The sequence below is a fragment of the Candoia aspera genome, chromosome 8, assembly GCF_035149785.1.
Source record: "Candoia aspera isolate rCanAsp1 chromosome 8, rCanAsp1.hap2, whole genome shotgun sequence".
NCBI classification, from domain to species: Eukaryota; Metazoa; Chordata; class Lepidosauria; order Squamata; family Boidae; genus Candoia; species Candoia aspera.
Window position 1 is genome coordinate 35,617,991 of NC_086160.1, and position 21,229 is coordinate 35,639,219.

General features: G+C 38.4%; 1 protein-coding gene across 1 annotated transcript in view; it reads right to left on the bottom strand.

Moving 5' to 3' along the window:
* The window catches only part of LOC134501707 (uncharacterized), a 62,556-nt gene extending 48,292 nt beyond the window's left edge, over window positions 1–14,264 (bottom strand). The window contains exons 1-8 of the mRNA XM_063309595.1: window positions 13,944–14,264; window positions 12,063–12,163; window positions 10,570–10,639; window positions 8,831–8,961; window positions 6,887–6,972; window positions 5,632–5,731; window positions 3,014–3,057; window positions 2,686–2,763 (exon numbers count right to left, since the gene is read on the bottom strand). Of these exons, the coding sequence (XP_063165665.1) occupies window positions 2,686–2,763; window positions 3,014–3,057; window positions 5,632–5,731; window positions 6,887–6,972; window positions 8,831–8,961; window positions 10,570–10,639; window positions 12,063–12,163; window positions 13,944–14,118 (785 nt within the window). The 5' untranslated portion in view covers window positions 14,119–14,264. The remainder of the gene's footprint in view (window positions 1–2,685; window positions 2,764–3,013; window positions 3,058–5,631; window positions 5,732–6,886; window positions 6,973–8,830; window positions 8,962–10,569; window positions 10,640–12,062; window positions 12,164–13,943) is intronic.
* Window positions 14,265–21,229: the final 6,965 nt, after the last annotated feature.

Below are 21,229 nucleotides of genomic sequence, written 5' to 3' on the forward strand. Positions count from 1 at the left end.
CAAAATATCAAAGAAGTTTAAAAAAGAACTATCAGTATGTGAGCAGCAACAGTCCAAGAAAAGAAATGAATGTATTTCATGTTGCAGCAAAAGAATCAAAACAAAACGACTGGATATGATACTGCTTTTGCTACATCTCACTTTTACACTGCAGTTGGGTAAGGTTTAGTTCAAGCAAATGCATTATGGGAAAAAAAAAATTTCCCCAAGTTATCTACCCTGCCATCTTCCTTTAACCTTCTTTGCCCTTAAGTCAATTGCCTATTCCTCAGGACCACTTCCTAGCCAATCTATATGAGGTTCAGTGCTAGCTAAATGCACACATTACCTACCCTTATTATGTTGCACAGTTTTCATTCTGTCCAACTAATTCAGACAATCAGTGTCAGTCATGTTGCAACCATAATACAGTACAGATTGCAAAAACACTGCATTTCATATAGGGGAAACACTGGCACCTTTTTTCTTGCCAGAAAAAAAGAACAAGGAAAGGACAGAAAGAGGGATGTTGAGGCATACTGTCTGTAGCAGCTTTAAGAAACTGCAGCCACAACTTCATGGATATCCATTCAACGTGAACAGCTTATTAAAAGTCAAAGTATGAAACACGCAGAGATAAAACAATGCTATACTCTAATGAAGCACACTGACACATTATGATGCGGCACCAATTCACAAGCTGACTACTATAATGGCACAATTGCTTCTTCAGCATTGTCAGTTACTTCTATTTAGGTCTTCAAGAGAAATGGATCACATAAACAAGTGCCAATTGGCAAGAGGTATCCTCATCACAAGACATTAATTCTCAGGGGGAATAAACATAACTTCTACCACTGCACTCTCCCAGGACCTAGCAGAGTATTTAAGTTTTAACTTCTAGTCAAAGTTCCATAAAAATCTTATTAGCATTAGTTTCCCTGGAGATGGCATAATTAAACAAGCTCTCCATTATCTTGGCCATGCCACAGTTGAGCAGTACTACTGAATATTTTTTAAACACTCAGTGGCTGTCAGCTCTTGAAATGGTGAATAAATCTCATTCCACAAAAAGTCCTCACTTTCAACATATCTTCCATTATGAAGAGCCTGAATTCTAGGTCTATAGCTACAGAACAGCTATCTAGGGCATGTTGGAACTCTGTTATTATGAGAGTACGGTAGTATACTTCAAGTGAAGTCAAATTAAAATTCTACTTAAAGGACTAAACTGGTCTTATTTTCTAGATTATTTTTAAGCAGGAAGCATTCCAACAGAAAGTCTAGCAGAATTTCTAAAAGGAGATTGAAATAAGCTTACTCCATGACAACATAACTTTATTTTAGTACCAATCAAAGCGAAAATTTGTAGCTCAGGGTTGAACTGTGGAGTCCCTGGTGCTCTCTGAGCCTTGTTTTCTTGCAGACATTTCATTGCCAGACTAGGCAACATCTTCAGTGCGAACAGGGAGTAGGCCTTGCTCTCTGTTTATATACCGTGGTTTGTCCAGCTTGTGTTGGTGGAGATGTTGTCCTCTCCTTGGGAATTCCTTGATTGGGCTGTTGTTTGCTGCTTGGTTGGTTGACTGAGTTAATAGTTCTTTGATTAGGGTATATTGTGCTGTTTGATTGTTCATCTGGTGTTAATCCTAGTGCATATCTAGTTGATTGCTGGTGAGGAGGTGTTCTGGTCTTTTGGCTTTTCTATTGTCTCTTCTGAATGGTATGTAAATGTTGTTTACCTCTATGTGTCTGTTGATGGCTGCTTGGTCTGAGTGCCAAGCTTCCAGGAATTCTCTAGCGTTTTTCAATTTGGCTTGGTTTAGGATGCTCACAGTTTCCCAGTTGAAACTATGGTTAAGTCTGTCCATGTGCTGTGAGATTAAGGAGTATTCATCATGTCTTCTGACTGCTAGTTGGTGTTTGTGGATGTGCTCTGCTAGTCTTCTGCCTGTCTGTCCTACATAGTGGCTGTTACAGTCCTTGCACCATATGTTGTAAATAATTCCTGTTTTTTCTTCTCGGGCCACTGGGTCTTTTGGGTTACCTAAGATGTTTTGAAGAGTTTTAGTTGGTTTATGTGCTACAGTGATGCCATGCAGTTGTAACAGTCCGTTGGTGGTTTCTGAGATGTTTCTGATGTATGGCAGTTTTACCCTTTCCTTGCTTTTCAACCCACTACTACCCAACCAACAGAAGTTTTAAACTAGTTTTAGCTAAGCTTCATTTTCTTGTTTCTTTTATTACGCTTTTACATCTTTTGCTTTCTGTTTTTTACTTCTTTTCTGGATTCTGAATAATATTTACCTCCACAGGGATACCATCATATCATGATGACTATGTATGCATAAACTGTATGTATGCACAGAATTATAGAAGTATGATAAATAGAAAAATCACATCCCATGATAGAAATACTGCAGAGATTCCTATTAATAAGTCCATAGGCTGAATAGTGTATTTTATAACGTTATCACTCAGCAATCTACAGTATTAAAATATATTACAAAGAAACTCTTCCACTAAAATTTATGAAAAGCATCTTTTAACTATTTATATACTGAGACCAACTCTTGGGTAATTATTATTATTGTTATTGGTGTTATGGAACCCAAAGCAGCAAAAAAAAATTAAATCTCCTAAACTGCTATTACTGTTATGTAATTTCAGTTCACCATCACATATCGTAAAGAAGAATAAACATACCAATTTGGCACAGTATGCCAATCAGTGAATATTCCACCTGTGCATTGAGCACCACATTCAATCAGATGACCTGCAAGACTGAAAAATCACATTTAACATTTGAATGATCTTAATGAACTGAGTTTTAAAAACTTAACATCTACTGAGAGTTTCTACTGTATAATCTTTAATGTGTAGACAAAGAAGTATTTTCTACAATCTAACCCGATATCCTGTTGAAACAGACCTTGAAATATCATCAATTAATTCATTAATTAGTTTCAGGGATTTTGACCCTTGTATTGTTTTAACAGTATTTGGTATTTTTTGAAACAAAGATGACATTTACCTTCCAGATGCTAATAGGCTGAATTCATCTCCAGTCCATCCAAACTAGAAAAATAATAGTTTAAAATATTTAGTGAAAAAGAATTAAATAGTGAGGTGAATGTTAAATCACAGAAAATCACAAAAGCAGAGTCTGCAACAAATTCCCCAAAGCTCATGAAAGCTCAGGTGTTTCCCAGTTCCCCCTCTCATGCATGCTCACCTGTAGACAGTACATAAAGAGACATTATGGGAATACGTTGCCCATGGACCCCTTTCATAATCCATCCAATTTTCTTTTTCCCGTTTGTATAAATTGCCTGTGTGACTTCATACAGTAAGCAGAGGAAATGGTCTAGTGACCCACAATCCATTGGGCATAATTGTCTTGTCTGTGATTTAGATTGTACATTTCACAATTAGACTGGAAAGGTAAAAGAGGAAAGTAACAGAATTTCCATCGCTAAGCAATGGGATTGTAAAGCTCAACTGCATCGCCTAGCAACAGCAACCCCTGCAGTCCCTGTTGCCATCATTAACTGAATCCCAGAATCATTAAGCAAGGTAACTTCCTGCCAGCTTCCCACAACCAAAGTCAGTGGGGAAGCCAGCAGGAAGTTGCAAGTCCCAGGCCAGCAGGCAGGTAAGGGGCTGCTGCCAGGTGGGGGAGGGAATGAAGGTGTGTGCGGTGGTGCAGGGAGGGTGCATGTGGGGGTGTGGGGGTGCACAAGAGGTGCCATGTGGGTTGGAAAGGGTGCACAGGGGTGCACAAGAGGTGCTGTGCAGGTCAGGAAGGGAGTGAGGGGGTGTGGTGTGGGTTGGGTTGGGAAGGGTGCACAGGGGTGCGCAAGTGGCCGGCACAGCACAAACACAGAGGGGCTGGGGATGGGGGGGGGGGGAGACTTACTCCAGCAACTTGTGACCTTCCCTGCCGGCTTCCCCATTGTGTTTCTGGGGAAGCCAGCAGAGAAGTTTGCAAATGGCAGTCACATGATTGTGGGGTGCTTGGCAACCAGTCGTAAGTGCAAACGGGTTGCCAAGCACCCATATCACGATCACATGGCCATGGGGCTGCGGCAATGACTGTAACTTTGGGGATTGGTCATAAGTCCCTTCATACAGCACTGTCATAACTTCAAATGGTCACTGAACAAATGGTCATAAATCAAGGACTACCTGTATTACATATATGCAATATTTCACACACACACACACACAATGGACTTCCAAGGTATCTTTAAAACAGGACCAGTGCAAAACTGTTTCAAATCTGACTGTTAATATCAAATAAAATAAACAACTTGTGGTTACCAAGGCAAAAAAAACACCCCTCCACGAACAGATTTTTTAGAACTGTTCATTTTGCAAATTAACTATATCAAAGTACTGGTCTCATCTTAAAGAATACTTCAGTGCTCTGGATGTTAATTAACCAAATATTCAATTCAAAAATGTTCTTTGGTTGTTTTTTCTTAAGTTGACCATTTCTGCCACCTTGTGGTAAGCTAAATTATTTGCAAGTTGTAGTTAAAGTAATCCAAATGAAAGAAAAGCTAAGTAATTATATTATTTTGAAAAGCAGTAGATATTTTTTAAAATGCAGAATGGGGAAATAGCATTAACACAAACACATTTCTCTCTTTGAAATTAACTAGATTTTATTGGTAAAAAGAAAAAGAATATGCATATCGGGGTTTTTTTAAACTATACGAATCATGTCCCAATCCCAAACTTAAAAGTTCTGCATATTTCAGAAATTGAATTAACATTTGCATCCATGTAAGGAACCTAAATTAATCAAATTTAAGTTTATCATATGCATAAGTATTTCTTAATAGAGGTTTATTTAGCGTAAAGTTACTACATAAAGCTACCTATATACTGTATGCAAATATCACCGTATATAATACTATGGGACTTGAGTTGTGTTTCATTTACCAAATACTAGGAACAACTCTTTTAAATATAGGAAAGATGACTTGAAATGTGGGTAACAATTCCTTGTTGTGCAGTTAGCAAATAATATGGGTACTGGCAATACAGCACCCGCAGAAGCATATATCCCATCAAAATGCCTGGCCCTGAAATTCTTTAAGAATTGCGCTGGGAAGAAATTGCACCAAGAAAAGGAAATCACACCAAGAGGAGAATGTTCATTTCTGCCTTGTGACAGGAATTAAAAGCCAAACGTGTTTGTTGCCAGATGGCTATGGGAAGAAAGAGAAAGAAATATGTCAGTATGTATATGGAGGGGGCTGGTAAGTGTGAGCCGGAAAGAGGGAGGAGAGGGGAGGGGAGGGAAACTTGCATCCTATGTGGTGGATGTTGTAGCTTTGTTGTTGCAGATATTATTGGGGATTGTTATTGCTGGGATAGGTGATGGCTATGTGAATGCAAGTGTGTGACTTTGCTGGAAGGAGAGACAAGCCAAGAGGCATCAAGAAGGCAATGAAGGAAGAACAAAAGCCACATTATAATGAAAACATACTAGTTCTTCAAACCAAATAGTGTTTGGTTTCAAGGAGTATAGAGAAAATGGCTGGAATTGTGTAAAAATTCATAAAGATGACTGGTATTTAAATAAATTACTAAGATGACTAGTAAAAAAAAAATATTTTAAAAATATTGATCCGCACTTACAGAATGAATTAGTGGCCCCAACACAAGGCTGCTATCAACACATCTTCCAATCACCACAACATCTGCTCCTAGATCAAGAGCTCTGCTGATTGGTCTTGCACTGAAGAAACAATACATTACTCATCAAAATCTTAGGAAGCCTGGCAGATTATAAAGTGAGAATGTTAGCAAAACAAAGACAGTAAAGTGCTCCTCCCCAGGAGAGAGCTCTGCAGGAAAATACAAAAGCTTTCCCTGCCTGGCTATCTTCATTGACAGTGTCAAACATTCAGCCCTGTACAGGACAAAAAAGGAACAATTGGAGTCATGTACATACTCCTTCTCAGGAAAAAATGTCTTATTTTTAAAGTTGAAATGCCAAAGGGATCGAAGAACTGAAGAAAACAAGCCAAACCAACAAGTTCAGATTTGTTCTTTGCAACAAATGGCACTAGGGACTGCAACAAAAATATTCACGACCGTGAATGGAGCAGGCAGACACACTAGAGTTCAATAATCAGCCCAACTATCATAGCATCTTTGTGTTTCAAACAAACTCTGATGGCTCCAAAAACAGTAGTATACATGACAACCCAGACTACAATAAACACACAAAGCTCACAAGCTGACCAAGCACATCATAAAGTACTGAATTACCCCTTTTTTCTAAAAAAATGCACTCAGAAGTTTGAAAGAGCCACTGATCAACCAGTCAATTAAACTAAACCAGCATAGAGATTTTTGGGAAAAAAGACACTATGTGGTTGGCTTGCTGAGCTTAACTAAGTGTGTGTTATGTTTATGTTCTTTTTGTCCTGTTGACTGTGAAGCTTTTAGAGTACCTTTGAAGTTGAAGACACATGTTATGTTTAAAGACATTGCAAATCTCAGCACCAACAGGAATAGATACCTAAAGTGAGTATTTTAAAATTCTTTAGAAAGAACGACTTCACGGGTGATAACCCAAACAAGCATCTCTAGTTTTCTCAAAATGTGAATCAGAGAATGTATTCCTTCTTTTCAGTTTGATTATTATAGCATCACTACTTAGTGTCTGTGCAAAGTTTGCAGTGGCTTTATCATAGCTCTTTGACCTTTACGCTAGAGACTGCATGCATTTCATTAAGCTACCCATCTCACAAATTAAAACAGTATGGAATATATTTTTGAGTTTGGCTCAAAAATTAAAAGACTCTATCCAGTGCAGATAAAAAGTGGATACTATACAGCACCTTCTCAGATAACATTTTACAAAATAAATATTTGAAGATCTTACCCCAAATATACATTCATGCTCTGAACATTTTCTGGAAACAGTTTTCCATTCTCCCCTTTTATGATGGTCTCTTTTATGTTGTTTAACTGTAAAACAAAACAAAACAAAACAACCTATGCATTTAATATGAAAATATCAACTCTATACTGCCCAGATTTATAGAGCTTAATACATGTTATGTAAACATTTTAAATATTAATAAAAACAAAACTTCCTCAGTCATGAAACACTATCCAGGACAATTCTACATTTTTTGAAAAGCATTCAACTAACAAACTACAGAAACGACATAATTTAAAGAATCACAAAGAAATGACAAACTTCTTTCTATCACATATTTTCACAACATTCTTTCCTGTTTCCCCAGTGTGCCATGAAGTCTGAAGGGCTGCTAAACTGTAATCTGAGCAATCCTTTTCAACCATGGTAACAAGCCACAGACTGAGACACAGAAAGAGTTATTGAGAACTATCCACTTATCTGAACTTAACACTGTATTTAGGCAAGTGAGTAGCTGGAAACAACCCTACTGTATTTGATCTTGCTTGCAGAGCAGTTGCTATTGACAAATATATCAATACATCTGCAGCACGTACAGAATTTATTTTGGAAGAAATTGCAGAAATTATATTGAATCATGTGAGATTGTTTGCAATTGGCCCTTTCAAACCAGTAACTTGCATTCATATTCACAAAGGTGGAGGATGATAAGGAATGGAGTTCGACCCAAAGGTATAGTGGTGTTTCAGACAGTATTTGTAAAGGCAGCCAGAGAATAGGGCAGGTTTCATCTATAGGTATTAAGGATTTTGGCTGCAAGCTTTAAGACAGGGTTTCTCAACCAGGGTACCGTGGAACCCTAGGGTTCCATGAGAGGTCACTAGAGATTCCCTGGGAGATCACAATTTATTTAAAAAATTATTTCAAATTCAGACAACTTTAATTAAAGAGATAAGTTTCATTCTTTATTTTTAGTTTAAGAACACTGTTAATGCATATATACAGGTCTATAGTAAAGGTAAAGGTTTCCCTTGACGTAAAGTCCAGTCGTGTCCGACTCTAGGGGGCGGTGCTCATCTCCGTTTCTAAGCCTTAGAGCCGGCGTTGTCCGTAGACATTTTCCAGGTCATGTGGCCAGCATGACGACACGGAACGCCGTTACCTTCCCGCCGAAGCGGTACCTATTGATCTACTCATATTTGCATGTTTTCGAACTGCTAGGTGAGCAGGAGCTGGGACTAGCAAGGGGAGCTCACCCCGCCGCGCGGTTTCGAACCGCCGACCTTCTGATCGGCAGCTCAGCGGTTTAACCCGCAGTGCCACCACGTCCCTATACAGGTCTATACATGAAACAAATATAATTAATTTTGTAACTTCTGGCCTATATTTGAGCCTGAATGTGCAGGGGTTCCACAAGGCCTGAAAAATACTTCAAGGGTTCCTCCGGGGTCAAAAGATTGAGAAATGCTGCTGTAAGAGATCAGAGATGCTGCTATTTCTTGAGTCCACAACTGAATAAAGTTCATTGCAAGAAAAAGCTAAGTTGCAGGGATATGCAGACTTATCAGTAAATCTCATCTAAGTACAGATGCAGAAGACTCTACCATTATCAGTTATAATCCCTTTCTTAATGGTATATCTAGCTTTATTAAAAAAATAAACAGAATTTAGGACCATTTCATCCACTGAGCTTGTGCATAACTGATGAAAAATTATTTAATGTAGCTTCCCCAATCTTCTGATATACTGTACTGGGGAATTTCAGTGATCGTGGTAACAACTCATCTAAAAGGTAGCAAGTTGGGGAATGAGTGTTTAATGAAAATACTATGACTCTGACCAGGATTCAGACGTGTATGACAATTATAACTGTTTTTTATTGTACTAAACTTAGTGAAATTCCCAACTGTAGACAATCAGCATTTTACAAATATATTGGAATACCTCTCCCATCAAATCATCACCAGTAATAACAGCTATCTTCAAGTCAACATCAGCATTTCTGGCAACTTGGTGAAGAGCAGCAGCACATCCAAGTGGATTCATTCCACCAGCATTACTGATAACACGAACACCTAAACAAGATTAAAGCTTCATGACAGCGGACATATACCTAAAACACCCCGCCAAACCCTTAAGGGACTAATGAGAACAGGTGTCTGTTAAAGCCAATTGGCCATTAAATAGCAAACTGTATTTTTTGAGCCCCAAAACATTCTTATCCATGAGAAAACCTATTTTCCTGTTAACAGTGATTATCCATTCTGAGAAGTAGTGAAGATTGTCCAACCTGATTCACCAGACAACAACTCTGTACCCAGTGCATTTTATCTATTAAATTCAGAGTCTGCTAGATAGAGATGTATCAGCTCAAAGGTTTACTGTAAATTGGTTTCTCTCGTTAAGCTGCTCAGATTGTTATATGTGTAATTACCTATCAATTACTATAAATTGTTGTAACAGGTTGTTCTGTTTGGACTAAAAAAAGTCACTTATATACCTGATGATTGCACTTAGAACATTTCTTTATACATTGGAAGAGAATTTTAGAAACAATTGTTAGGACTGAGGTCTTTGGTCACACCGCCTTCTTTCCATCAGAAACTAGATTTGACACAAAGATTCCAGCTTATATTAAGTTAGAATTCCTTTTTTGTATTTGAACTGGAAAATTCTGAATTAACAAGTCAGAGAATAAATCAGACTACTCTATGAAAAAAGAAGGTAGCAACCAGGCACATCACAGATATGCAAAATTTCCCATATACAAGCTGTCCTGTGCATGGAATATCTAGTTTTGGGAGGTATGCATCCAAACTGAGAGATGTGTGTTTCAACCAGACATGGACCCACAAAACACATGTTCCAGGAGGAAATGTTTAGCTGGTTCTGGGAAAAACCAATGATGACATCAGGAGGAAGTGGGGCAATGGAAGAATAGAAAGTGGATAAGTGGCTTAGACATGCCACCTTTGGGTGATGGTGGTATAGGAAGGTACAAAAAAGAAGCTGCTGGGAAGGTGAGATGGCGGATCAGCAGTTTGGGTATGCTGTGCTTGAGCAGCAATAAAGAGGTAAGAAAATAAATTCCTGCAAAGATGGGGGGAGGGGTAAGCTTAGATGTGCCATGCTTGGGTAGCGGTGGTTTTGGGGTGGTAGGAAAAGAAAGATGGAGGGGTAGGATGGTGGCTTGAATATCCAGTGTTTGGTAGCAAGGAGGTAAGGCAGCTGATGGAAGATTGGTGGGTGGGCAGACAGACTGGATATGAGGTAAGAAATGAAAAGGGGTATCAAGCAGTGGGTTGGCACATTGGCCATGTGGAGCAGGAGAGAGGGAGAGATGTTCACATAGGCCTTGTTCTAGGTTTTGGTTCTGCCAAATTGGGGCCAATCTGGAACAACTTGGCAGAAATTCTGGACAATTCTGGACTACCCTGAACCTGCAGGCTAAGTGACCACAAAAGGCAGGGACTACCTAGTGAGCTAACATTTGAAGAAGCAACAAAAGGTATCACTATTTCAACAGCTGTAACTTAACAGCCAATGAAACAAGACTCCAGATAAATACAATATTACAGAACTGTAAATTGGGAGAAAAAGAGTAATTGTGATTTCTTAGTTCATTATCAATATAATCTAAAATTATGACTTCTGCTTAAAATACAAAAATGTCCCCATCATACCTTTCCTGCGTATGTCCTTTATAAAAGGAGCCATTGCAGTTGATACAAAATCAAGAATGTATCCCAAATCCTTAAAAAAAAAATCCAAGCATTTTTATCAGAGAATATATAATTTCATGTTGTTCATTATATTGCCATAAAACTCCTCTCAGTTGAAGCAGCTATAGTTTCCACTTTTTCCCAAAACAAAATCTCCATTTTTAAAAAAGAAAAGCTTTACTGTATTTCACACAAATTTGTTCTGCAATTGACAGCTGAAATTAAACCTTAACAGTACCAGTGTCCTGCAGATTTCATAAAATCGCATCATTCCATTAATTAAAAAAGTCATCTCCCAGCAGAATAAGTTCACCCTCCTTACAATCAGTCCATCTTGAACATCTTTGCTCCAGGGAGGTTTTAGGGGATGCATAAGAAAGCAGAACCTTGTTCTGCAAACTTAAGTCCATTACTGCACCTGAAGGATGTAGCAAAATACTTCTTTCAATGGTAGATAATCCAACAGAGTTAAATGAATGGTTGTGTATTGATTTCCACAGGCCTATGCATGCATGAAGTCATTTAAAGATCAATATTCTAGGCTGATAACTCTCATTCTAAAGTATCATTGCAACCTCCACACATTTTTTTAGCAGTTCTAGTACTTTCTAAAGCCATTTTTCCTTTAGTGACTTACAGCTTCTTATAATGTTACCCATCATCGTTAAGACAACATAAAGCCTGGACTCATTACTGCTATATCAGCAGAAGGACTGGATGATTCTAAAAAGTGCTGCAAGTCACTAGTAGTGAAATGGTTGAAATTAGACTGGAAAGGTCACATACCAAACCACCAGCAAAGATCTTGCTCTATTTCTAGGTATTCCCTTTTTGCAAGGAACACTATAATTCACCTCAAAGAAATTCATTCCAAAACTCAGAGAACATTTTATGGCTGGCACTTCTGAATAGAAAACCAAAGACTTCTGCCAGCTAATTACTTCTGCTCAGTGAAATTAACTGCAGTTGAGATCTGGTTTCTAACATAACATTTCCTGTAATAAAAATATGTTGGAATAATTTCCTGGAAATTATTAGAGTTCAGTCTAACTCTTCTTTCTTAAAACCCTAAGTAGATTTTCCACTTGGGCATAGATTTTTGCATTTTGATTCCTCAAATAATATTTCTGAATTGATCAGTTGAGGGAGAAAATTATGCAAATGCTGTTCCAAAGAAATGAAAGAAGTAAAGAGATATTTACGAATACAGACCATAATGTATACTAGTTAGAGCTGCAGAGAAAGTGCATCTTAGATTGAAGTAATTAAGATACAGAATAACTGTTCAGATAACTGATATATTTCTTTCAAATTTTAGTGTTCCGGCATTTCAAAATTCTAAACAAAGCAGGTCAATTACAGATATGTTATACAAACAACTCTGATAGTTCATAGTTCAATAGACCGGATATTCTTTTTAGCTTTTATTTTCCAAAAACTGCAAATTTACTTACTGGAGATTTGGCTTTGGCACTAGCTAGTAAAGACATCGTAATTTCAGAAAGGTAATCGAAAACCAGGAAATCCAGTTTCCCCCCATAGAGTAGCTGAGGAACTAATAAAAGAAAATCAAGAGAAAAAGGTTACAAATAGAAAACAATTCAGGAATGTAGCCTTTCATCAAACAATAAGAACACTGTGCTGAAAACTGACCTTAATGTGGACATATAAAGATCTAGACATTACCCTTACACAACAGTTGATCACTTGTGTTCCTCCACATGATGGAAAAGAACTTCTACCATCCATAAGAACTTGTTGAATTCTCAATACCTAAAGGCCGAAAGTTGCTCATCGCTGCGTTATATAGGATGATTATAAAAATGTAATTCAGGATAAATGTACATATGCCCCTTCCCACATAAGAGGATTAATATTTAAAACCCAAATGCCAAAGCTCAAGGCTTGACTGGTTTGTAAACCCTAGCTTTTAATTCCAGGGTGAATGTAGCAATAGCAATACATTTCCCACATATTCATGAGGCTTTTTATTAAGATACATGCCCGTACTTTTGTCTCAAATTTACAGCCTAGCCCTGTGAATTTTATTAGTACATGTGACGGAATTTAACAAGGCTTATACCTTCCCCATCAAAGGTGCTTTTACTTGCAATCTTACCCACTTCTTTGGGTGTAAGCCTCATTGCTTAAAGCAGTGTTTTTCAAACTTGGCAACTTTAAGATGTGTGGACTTCAACTCCCAGAATTCCCATTGAATTCTCATTCACTGAATTCCCACTGAATTGAATTGAAAGCTCCATTCTGGGAGTTGAAGTTTACACACCTTAGAGTTGGCCAAGTTTGAAAAACACTGGCTTAAAGAGTCTTGCCTATAACAATAGGTTTCACAGATATTGTGCATGCTAACCTGAGAAATTATTATGAACTTCACCTTTCATTCTTATATTGTGTATGTCATTTGACTTGCTTATACTGTAATGTTCCAGCATTACAGTACTGCCCTCTCCCACTTTGTTTCCTGAATTCACCAGCATATTATTTAAAGAGGATAAGGAAGGAGCTTTCAACTTTGCTTCTTGTGTACTCACGGTGTCTTATCACTCCCTTCTTGCAGACCCCCCCCCCCCCTTTCTGGGTTCCAACTGTTTTCCACCCTCTGAAAATCATCCCGTTGAAAGTGAACATTCGGTCTTTCACAGTCTTAGGAATTATACAAGGCAAATGATTAATCCTTCAACGACTCTCCCAAACTGCTCCAAGAGATGAAAGGGAGCAGGTATTACTCCAGTTTATTTTCAGATCACGCCTGTGAAGAAAGTTAGATTGAAAGTTCTGGGCTGTGGAAAGATTTGGGTTCTGACTTCTCCGAAGTTCAACACTCCAGTTCTTTTGCTCGGCTTAGGGTGCGAGTCATTTTGAGAGTGGCATAATGAAGTGCAATGGAATTTTGGGGAGAGGGGACCAATCGAAGGGCCCATGGTGGAAGTGCGCGTGATACAGAAGAATACAAAAGTGCTTCCTTACGGATATCTAGCACCGTAAGACCAGGCAGATCGATGATGGCATAATTGCAGGCGGTTATGTCACGAGGCGTAATCGTCGAGGGGACGCAAGCGAAAGATCTTACGGCGCATGCGTGTAGGTGTGTATTCGACAGCCAGGCCACTCAGTAGCCTTGGCGAGTTGTCTTGCCAGCCTGCGTGCGTGAGAGTGGAGTAGCGGGCGTTTTCTGTCCCCCGCTTTTTCGAAGCAGACTCAGTTTGCGAAGGTCTCGCCATACAGGCAGCCCTAGGAGCTGCCTGCCGACCGGCGTAAAGAAAAGGGCCTGCGCTTTGCGGCCGAGCCTGTCCCTAGCGCGGCTTCCTCGGAAGTACCTGCGGCCGCCGTGTCTCCCCAGAAGCCTGAGGCGCAGCCGATCCGCACCAAGCGCGGCTGAGGAGTGCCCGGCTCGCTGCTGCAACGGCGGCTGCGGCTACTGATGCTTCCTCCCCACAGCCGGGGGGCGGCGGCGGTGGCGGCCCGAAGCCGTACGAACGCGCGACGGTTCATGGTGTCTTCTCAATAGGCGCGGCCTGGGCGGGCTCCTCCGCGGGAAGTTGGGCGGCAAAGGCCCGCCCGCGACCGCTGCCGGTCCTGGCGCAGAAGTCCTCTCCCGGCCTTTTCTTTTGCCATTGGATGGTTACTGCTTTTCGGCGCAGATCTTCAGAAAGGGCTCCTGCTTGTCTTAACGGACGAGAGGTCGAAAGCAGATGATAAAAACAGGCTGCCACATTTTCTCGGAATTCTGCCTGCTCTTGCATCGCTGTAAATGGCATCCATATAGAGTTCTCGCTCGACGCCGGGGAGAGAGTTTTCCTAACATGGAAATGTAATAATGGGAACTCCTGCATCTTAGGAATCCTTACTGCAGCTGTTAAAGATATATAAGCTAAACCTAGTCTCTGTATCGAAGCTGAACTTCTTCATTGTCTTTTTCCCCTCTATTCCGTTGGAGAACAAGAGGAAGTGAGCAGTTTTTGAGCAGTGTGGGGCTTGAAGGCTTAGTGACTGGTCTAGACAACAGATCTCATCACATATCACTGGTAGCTGCTGGCATCTTTAGGGGCAAGGTGGTCTGCTATGCTATGCAGACCACAGGCAACTGAGCACAGATTGACTGGGCTCCTGTCTTTATAGCCAGGTCTCCTGACAGGAACCAAGTCAATCCCTGCTCAGTTCCCTGCCTCTAAAGATGCCAGCCACAGTTGCCTGGCTGGCTGGCTGGGGAATTCTGGGAGTTGAAGTCCACACATCTTAAAATTGCTAAGGTTGAGAATACTGCTTTGGGCTATGGGCAGAGGTTGGTTAAGTAGATTCAGCTGGTCCAGCAGCCTAAGTCATTGCTCAATCCATATCTCTGCTCAGTGGTCACCATCCTCTTTCTTGAGGCAGTTACCATAGGACTTGCCCCAAAACACAGCAAAACAGAAGGTGAATGCAAATTCAAATTACTGTCTCTTGCTTCCCTTAATTGATAATATGCCATTAAGTTGGTGTTGACTATTAGTGACCACACAGATAGATTCTCTCCAGGATGATTTGCCCCCGGCCTGGTTGTTCAGATCTTCCAATGGTGTATCCATCACCCCTGTAATTAAGTCCATCTGCATGTTTACCATCTGGTAAAGGAAGTTAAAGTTACCTTACATATTTTCTAAATAAAATAGAATGTAATGTCATCTTTGAAAAAGGTTTAGGCCATTATTAGAAGGAAACGTCCCTTGATTGAGATGTCATATATGGTGAATATTTGGGGAGAAATGAAAAAAAAATGTGCAAGTCCATTGTCCAAAGGAAGAGTTTTATTTTGCTTCTACTTGTATAGCAGTAAGCTAGGCCCATTTTCAAGAGGGCCCCAAATGACCATCCAAAGATTTGAAAATATGAGCAATGGCAAACAGACCTGAATGCTACACACAGGCTTGCAAGAGCCTAGCATTGACCACTCAGGTTGCTTGTACTTAAAACATTCTTTCTGGCTGTGTAAGATAATTGCATCCAATGCCTAAAATTACTTCTCAGCATCACTGCACCTGTGCTTAGCTTTTGATTATTGAAACTAAAAATAAGCTGATCAGCAAATTGAAGGGAAATGTTTTGTTTGCCAAGCATTTTATAATAGACATATCTACTTGAAGTGTCATTTCTCACAGATTATCTGGCCAGCAGGAGGCTCTGTTGCACTTCCTAAAACACATACATACACATCATGCTTTTCTCTTTCAAGGTAAACATTGTGCAGAGCACAGAAAAGGAGTAAGAAAGAAAGGTATAAGATAAGGAAAGGAAAGAGTTAAAACAAGTTTACCCCAACACCATTCACTATACATCTACATACTTTTCCATCCTAACAAATAATCATTGCTTCCATCATGTCCATATACAACATCCTTATTTTTTGTTGCTTAAACTTCTCATCTTTCTTTTTAAAGATCTCAGCTCTATCCTCTCACTTGGTCTTCCTCTTTTTCTCAGTCCATTCACTCTTCCTCCATATATATTTTTTGTCATTAGGTCCTCATTCATTTTCTCTATTAGCAAATCAACTCTACTTCTTTGGTACTGGTCATTGAATCCACATTCATTCACTCATTCATTCTTAATCATATATCTTCTTACTCTACCATAAACCTTAAGTAACCCATTACCTTTGCATTCAACTTTTTGTGTCTTTATGTTACAGTCATTGAATCCACATTCATTCACTCATTCATTCTTAATCATATATCTTCTTACTCTACCATAAACCTTAAGTAACCCATTACCTTTGCATTCAACTTTTTGTGTCTTTATGTTACAGCAATGCATTAGTATTCTCTAGTTCAATATCGCTTTTCTTGCTCCTCCAAATTTATTTTTTCCTGTACAAATTTGCCTTCTAACATGGGGGGGCGGGGGACAGTATTATGCATGGGAAATCTAAAGAGTTGTTGATTGTCACAGTTAACTAGCTGAGGAGTGAAACTTGTAATTTTCCATAGGGTAAATCTAGTTCCTGATCAGCTGTGTCATTAACTAATCTTTACATATCCCAAGATCCATTTTCTATGGAGGTGCAGATGGGTTGCTTTTTCTTTTAGTAAGCTTCAAAAATATAGTGACATTTTTTAGTTTATAGAGCATCTGTAAGTGTGTATATGCCTATTCTTATACTTTTAACAAACACTTCTGTAAAAATAAATGAAGTTTTTCACTGAATGTAAATTACCATACCTATTTCCTGCAGACTATCCAAAATTGGGCACTGTAACAGTATTAAAAGGTTTAATATGGTCAAAGAGGTTGTGAGGACTACATGTACCACATAACATCTGAAGTAGGAGGCTTCCTATACAAATGACAGGCCCTTGTAGGATTTAATCTGTATTTCCCTTAATATTAGACTTCTAAATTTCATATAAATTATGAATACAACTCCCCACTTCAGAAGTTAGTCTTAACATGGGCCAGAAAGACAGCATTGCTTGGAGGGTTTTTCTTGCAGCTCCCCTTTAATGCATACAGGTACAGTAATGCAAGAATAATATAAGCACACTGTACAAACTGCTCTGCTCCCTATTGACTTTGTAGACCCACAAGGGCTTCACACCCACAAAAACATTTTGTGTATCTGAAGGGGAAAAAAATTATAAATTCTTGTGTAAATAGAAATAGGGCTTTGATTCATCTAGCTTGGGAATGGGCCTCTCTTGCTGCATGTGGTATAATGTGTTGCTGTTTGTGGGGGGGGGGGGATGGCATTAGCCCCAATTATGACTGAACATATAACAGCAATAGAATATTATTGTGGCAAAATGAGACATTTGGAAATGAGCCATTTTTGGCAATTCTTTTCACCTCTATTTTTGGTTCCCAGTGTCCTTGTTTAATACAATGTTCTTACTATCCCCATTTCACATCCAAGAAATTTTGTATTATTTATTTATGTGGCCTGTCCCTGTTTGCCTCTACTGCATCAATAATTATCCACAAACAATTGAATTTGTTCTAGATCCTATCTTCACCTACTTGCAATATATTCTACAAATATTTGAGCTGATTATTTATCTTCTCCTTGCACATTAGCACATCAGCTCTTTGTTTAACAAATGGAGTTCACTGTTCTTCTGCTCAAGGTAAAGTATACACTGCAATCTCTTTTGAATAAAAAACTTTTTAAAAATAACCTTTTATAAATATACCAAAGTCCCTCCAATAACTGCATGACTGCAATGTGGTACAAATTTACCAGGAAGTAAATTTCATTGGCCTCAAGTTAATTTCAGAGTAGAAAGGCAATAGGAATTGCAAAAATGGTTTCCCGGTCTGCAGATTACCCACCCCAAGTAGATGTAGTTCACACTCACCTGCTAGAGTAAATAAACTCATCACCTCTGTCTTTCAGATATTTGACATTTCTTCTGCCTCCACACCCTCAGGTTTTCATTATAACTAAAATAGATTTTTTTATTCATGATGTCCAGCCTATCCAGGATGACTTAGAAAATGGCAAACAAACAATAAACCAGTAATCTAAAGCAAAACCAATAAAACATGATTAAAGGACAGCTTAAATAGTACAGTACTGTTATCATCAAAGATTTTTTAAAACTTGGGAAAAACCTTTTCTGCAGATGGTTGGATTCACACATACGCAGTTTGCCTTAGTATGTTGTGATATGTGGATTCAGCTACTGTGATTTGTAAATTGTAACTTACTGTGCAAAGCCAGCAATTATTTGTTCATTAAACCATGGTTAAATCAACCATGGTTTAGTGATGTGCAAAGCAGGGTACTGAAAGGCCACAAGAGTACGCATCAAATGATTCTCCTTAAAAGAAGCTTTCCTAAATATTTTCCTATACCATTTCCCAATTGACCTATTTCCTATTAGGCACTTATTTCAATAGAAAGAAAGGGCCACTGAAGATGATCTGACTACAGTACATAGGCAAAGAGATCAGATTTATATCTGAAATTTAAAAAATACACTGGAAAAATGTCAATTTTCAAAAATATTTTTCTATATCTTTGAAATAGTGCATAGGGAGAGTTCAGGTTCTCCCTTTGAAATTTCTATCCTTATATCATGCTTGAAAAAATACTTTAAATATAATACTACATACACTATTTCATTTCATTCACTCCATGCATGTCCCATATATTATACAAATCAATATAAATAAAACCCTGACAAATATCCTGCATCTTTCAGAAACGATTCCTTTGTTTTTCCATCTCGGTGTTCCCTGCTGAAATTTATGTATTTTTTTTTATTTAGTTCTAGAACGGGCTAGACTAGAACATTGATATTCAAGATTTCTTTCCTAAGAAGTAGTAAACCTGCAGTGGTTGGTTTTTTGTTTATTTTCTTGTGAAATCCCTATGGATAATGGTATAGCTTATTTTAATCATGACACATAAATGAAGCAGTTACAGCTTTGATTAACAGAATGATTAATATGTCTATATATGATACCACCATCTTCATTATTATCAACCTCAAGCCAGATCAAAGCAACTATGAAGAATTCTAGCCCAATTACAGAAGAGATGCATTGTATATTAAAGTTCTTGTATTCGTGTATCATCTCCAGGTAATGCTAGAAAAGACTTTTACTTCAATGTAAAAGTTCTTGTATTCGTGTATCATCTCCAGGTAATGCTAGAAAAGACTTTACCTTTACCTAGGTTTGCTGAATCTCAAGAGCTTTGCACCATCACTAGAAAAAAATCTAACAGATAACGGGAATAATAATAATAATAATAATAATAATAATAAATTTAACTTGTATAATAAATGCTTGCAGCTCTGTGCATTTGCACATTTCCTCACAACATCCTGCCTTGGCTACCCAAGTCAACCTTGGATTCCATTCCAAATCCAAATCCCGTAATGGCTGTGACCTAAAAAAAACTGATAGTCAACATGTATTTAAATATTCTACAAATATCCTGAACTATTACCCAAGTTTCTTTGGATATGTGTTGTAAACAGACAGCTAACATCTCACTGTTCTTGTTAACCTAAAGGCAACAAAAATTCACCTCCCTGAGAACATTTTGGATAACTATGTTCTTTTGAAGAAGAAAATTAACAAGAATTGAGTCAAACAGGTATTTGCATAACAAATATAATTTAGAAAGTTTGAACAAACCAAATACCAATTTCACCTTTCTTATCAGCTTGAAAGGGACACAGTAATCTGGACCTAATCTTCCTTGTATCTCCATGTGTATAATCATTTAGAATTTCTTGAGAAATCAGTAAGGAAACTACAGGAAAGGTCAAAATTGCTCAATTGGGCATACACTGGGATTCACTTTGGCCTCTAAAAAAGAATTGCATATTATTACTGTTTCATTTCTGGAAAAACATTTCTAAAGACACATGAGCAAAAGCAAAAACAAATAGGGGAGAATATCTTATCTCCTTTACCTTTCTGATATATATGAACAGGTATTCTTTTCTTGTGCTAATTATTATTGAAAAGTAATCATTTTACTGTGCTTTTATTCTTCCAGCTGGTAATCTGTCCAAACAACATTTCTTTGTTCGTTTATTACTAAGTTGATATACTGTCAACTACAAAAGTTCCTTGGCAATTTTCTGTGCACATTATAAATAATGTAAATAAATACATAGTCTTGCTCATTGGCCTGGGATAAATTTAACAATTCTTATCTATACTAATGAAAAAAGTGCTCCTTGGTTTGTATTGTTTGCCCAAGAATAGTTTATGCAGTATGATTCTATACATGTTTACTCAAAAGTAGCCTCATTATTTTAAATGTAGATTACTCTCAAGTTTTTAAAACATTGTAGCCATATTTGCTCAGAGGCAGATTTTTGAAGCCAGGGTAACTATTCAAGCAGCAGGGCCTGGAGAAAAGTACAATTGATGGGATGTTGGAGAACAGAGTTCTCTGTGCCACATACTTCGAACTAATCTGCTACTTCACATGTGATTTAGGAAACTCTCCCATTTTCATTGCCGAAATAAGATTAATCTTCTAGTGCCGTTAATTTTTGCATGTGGATTATGTGAGAGCCTCTATAACCTTCATGAACTGCTTGATTTAGCCCTGATTGGAAGTCATTCAAGAGAAGTTTCAGGGGAAAGTACTAACACAATTCTGCTGGGAGATTATAAAATTATGGGTAAATTGGGTTAGCCAGTTTGGTGTAATGGTTAAGGCACTGAGCTTGAAACCAGGATGTCCCGTTTTAGGCATGACAGCCAGCTGGGTGACTTGGGGCCAGTCACTGACTCTCAGCCCAACCCACCTCACAGAGTTGTTGTGGAGAAAATAGGAGGAGGAAGGAGTATTAGGTATTCTTGCTACCTTGAGTTATTTATAAAAATAATAAAGACTGGATGAAATTTTTTTTTTAAAAACCCTACCTATTTGAGCTTTCTTTGTACCCTGATCACCAGGGGGTATTTTTGGAAAGATGCAGAAGCAGTGTTTGTCCCATGGCTTAACCCAACATGACTCATATGTTTAAACTGATAGTCAGTACGAGATGGGGGGAGGTGAGGTAGAAGAAATTAGAAGCAAAGTAGAGAAAGAAGGGAGCTTTGTCTTCCCTTCAACCGCAGTTGAAATGGAACAATAATGATGTCACATATTGCTCTC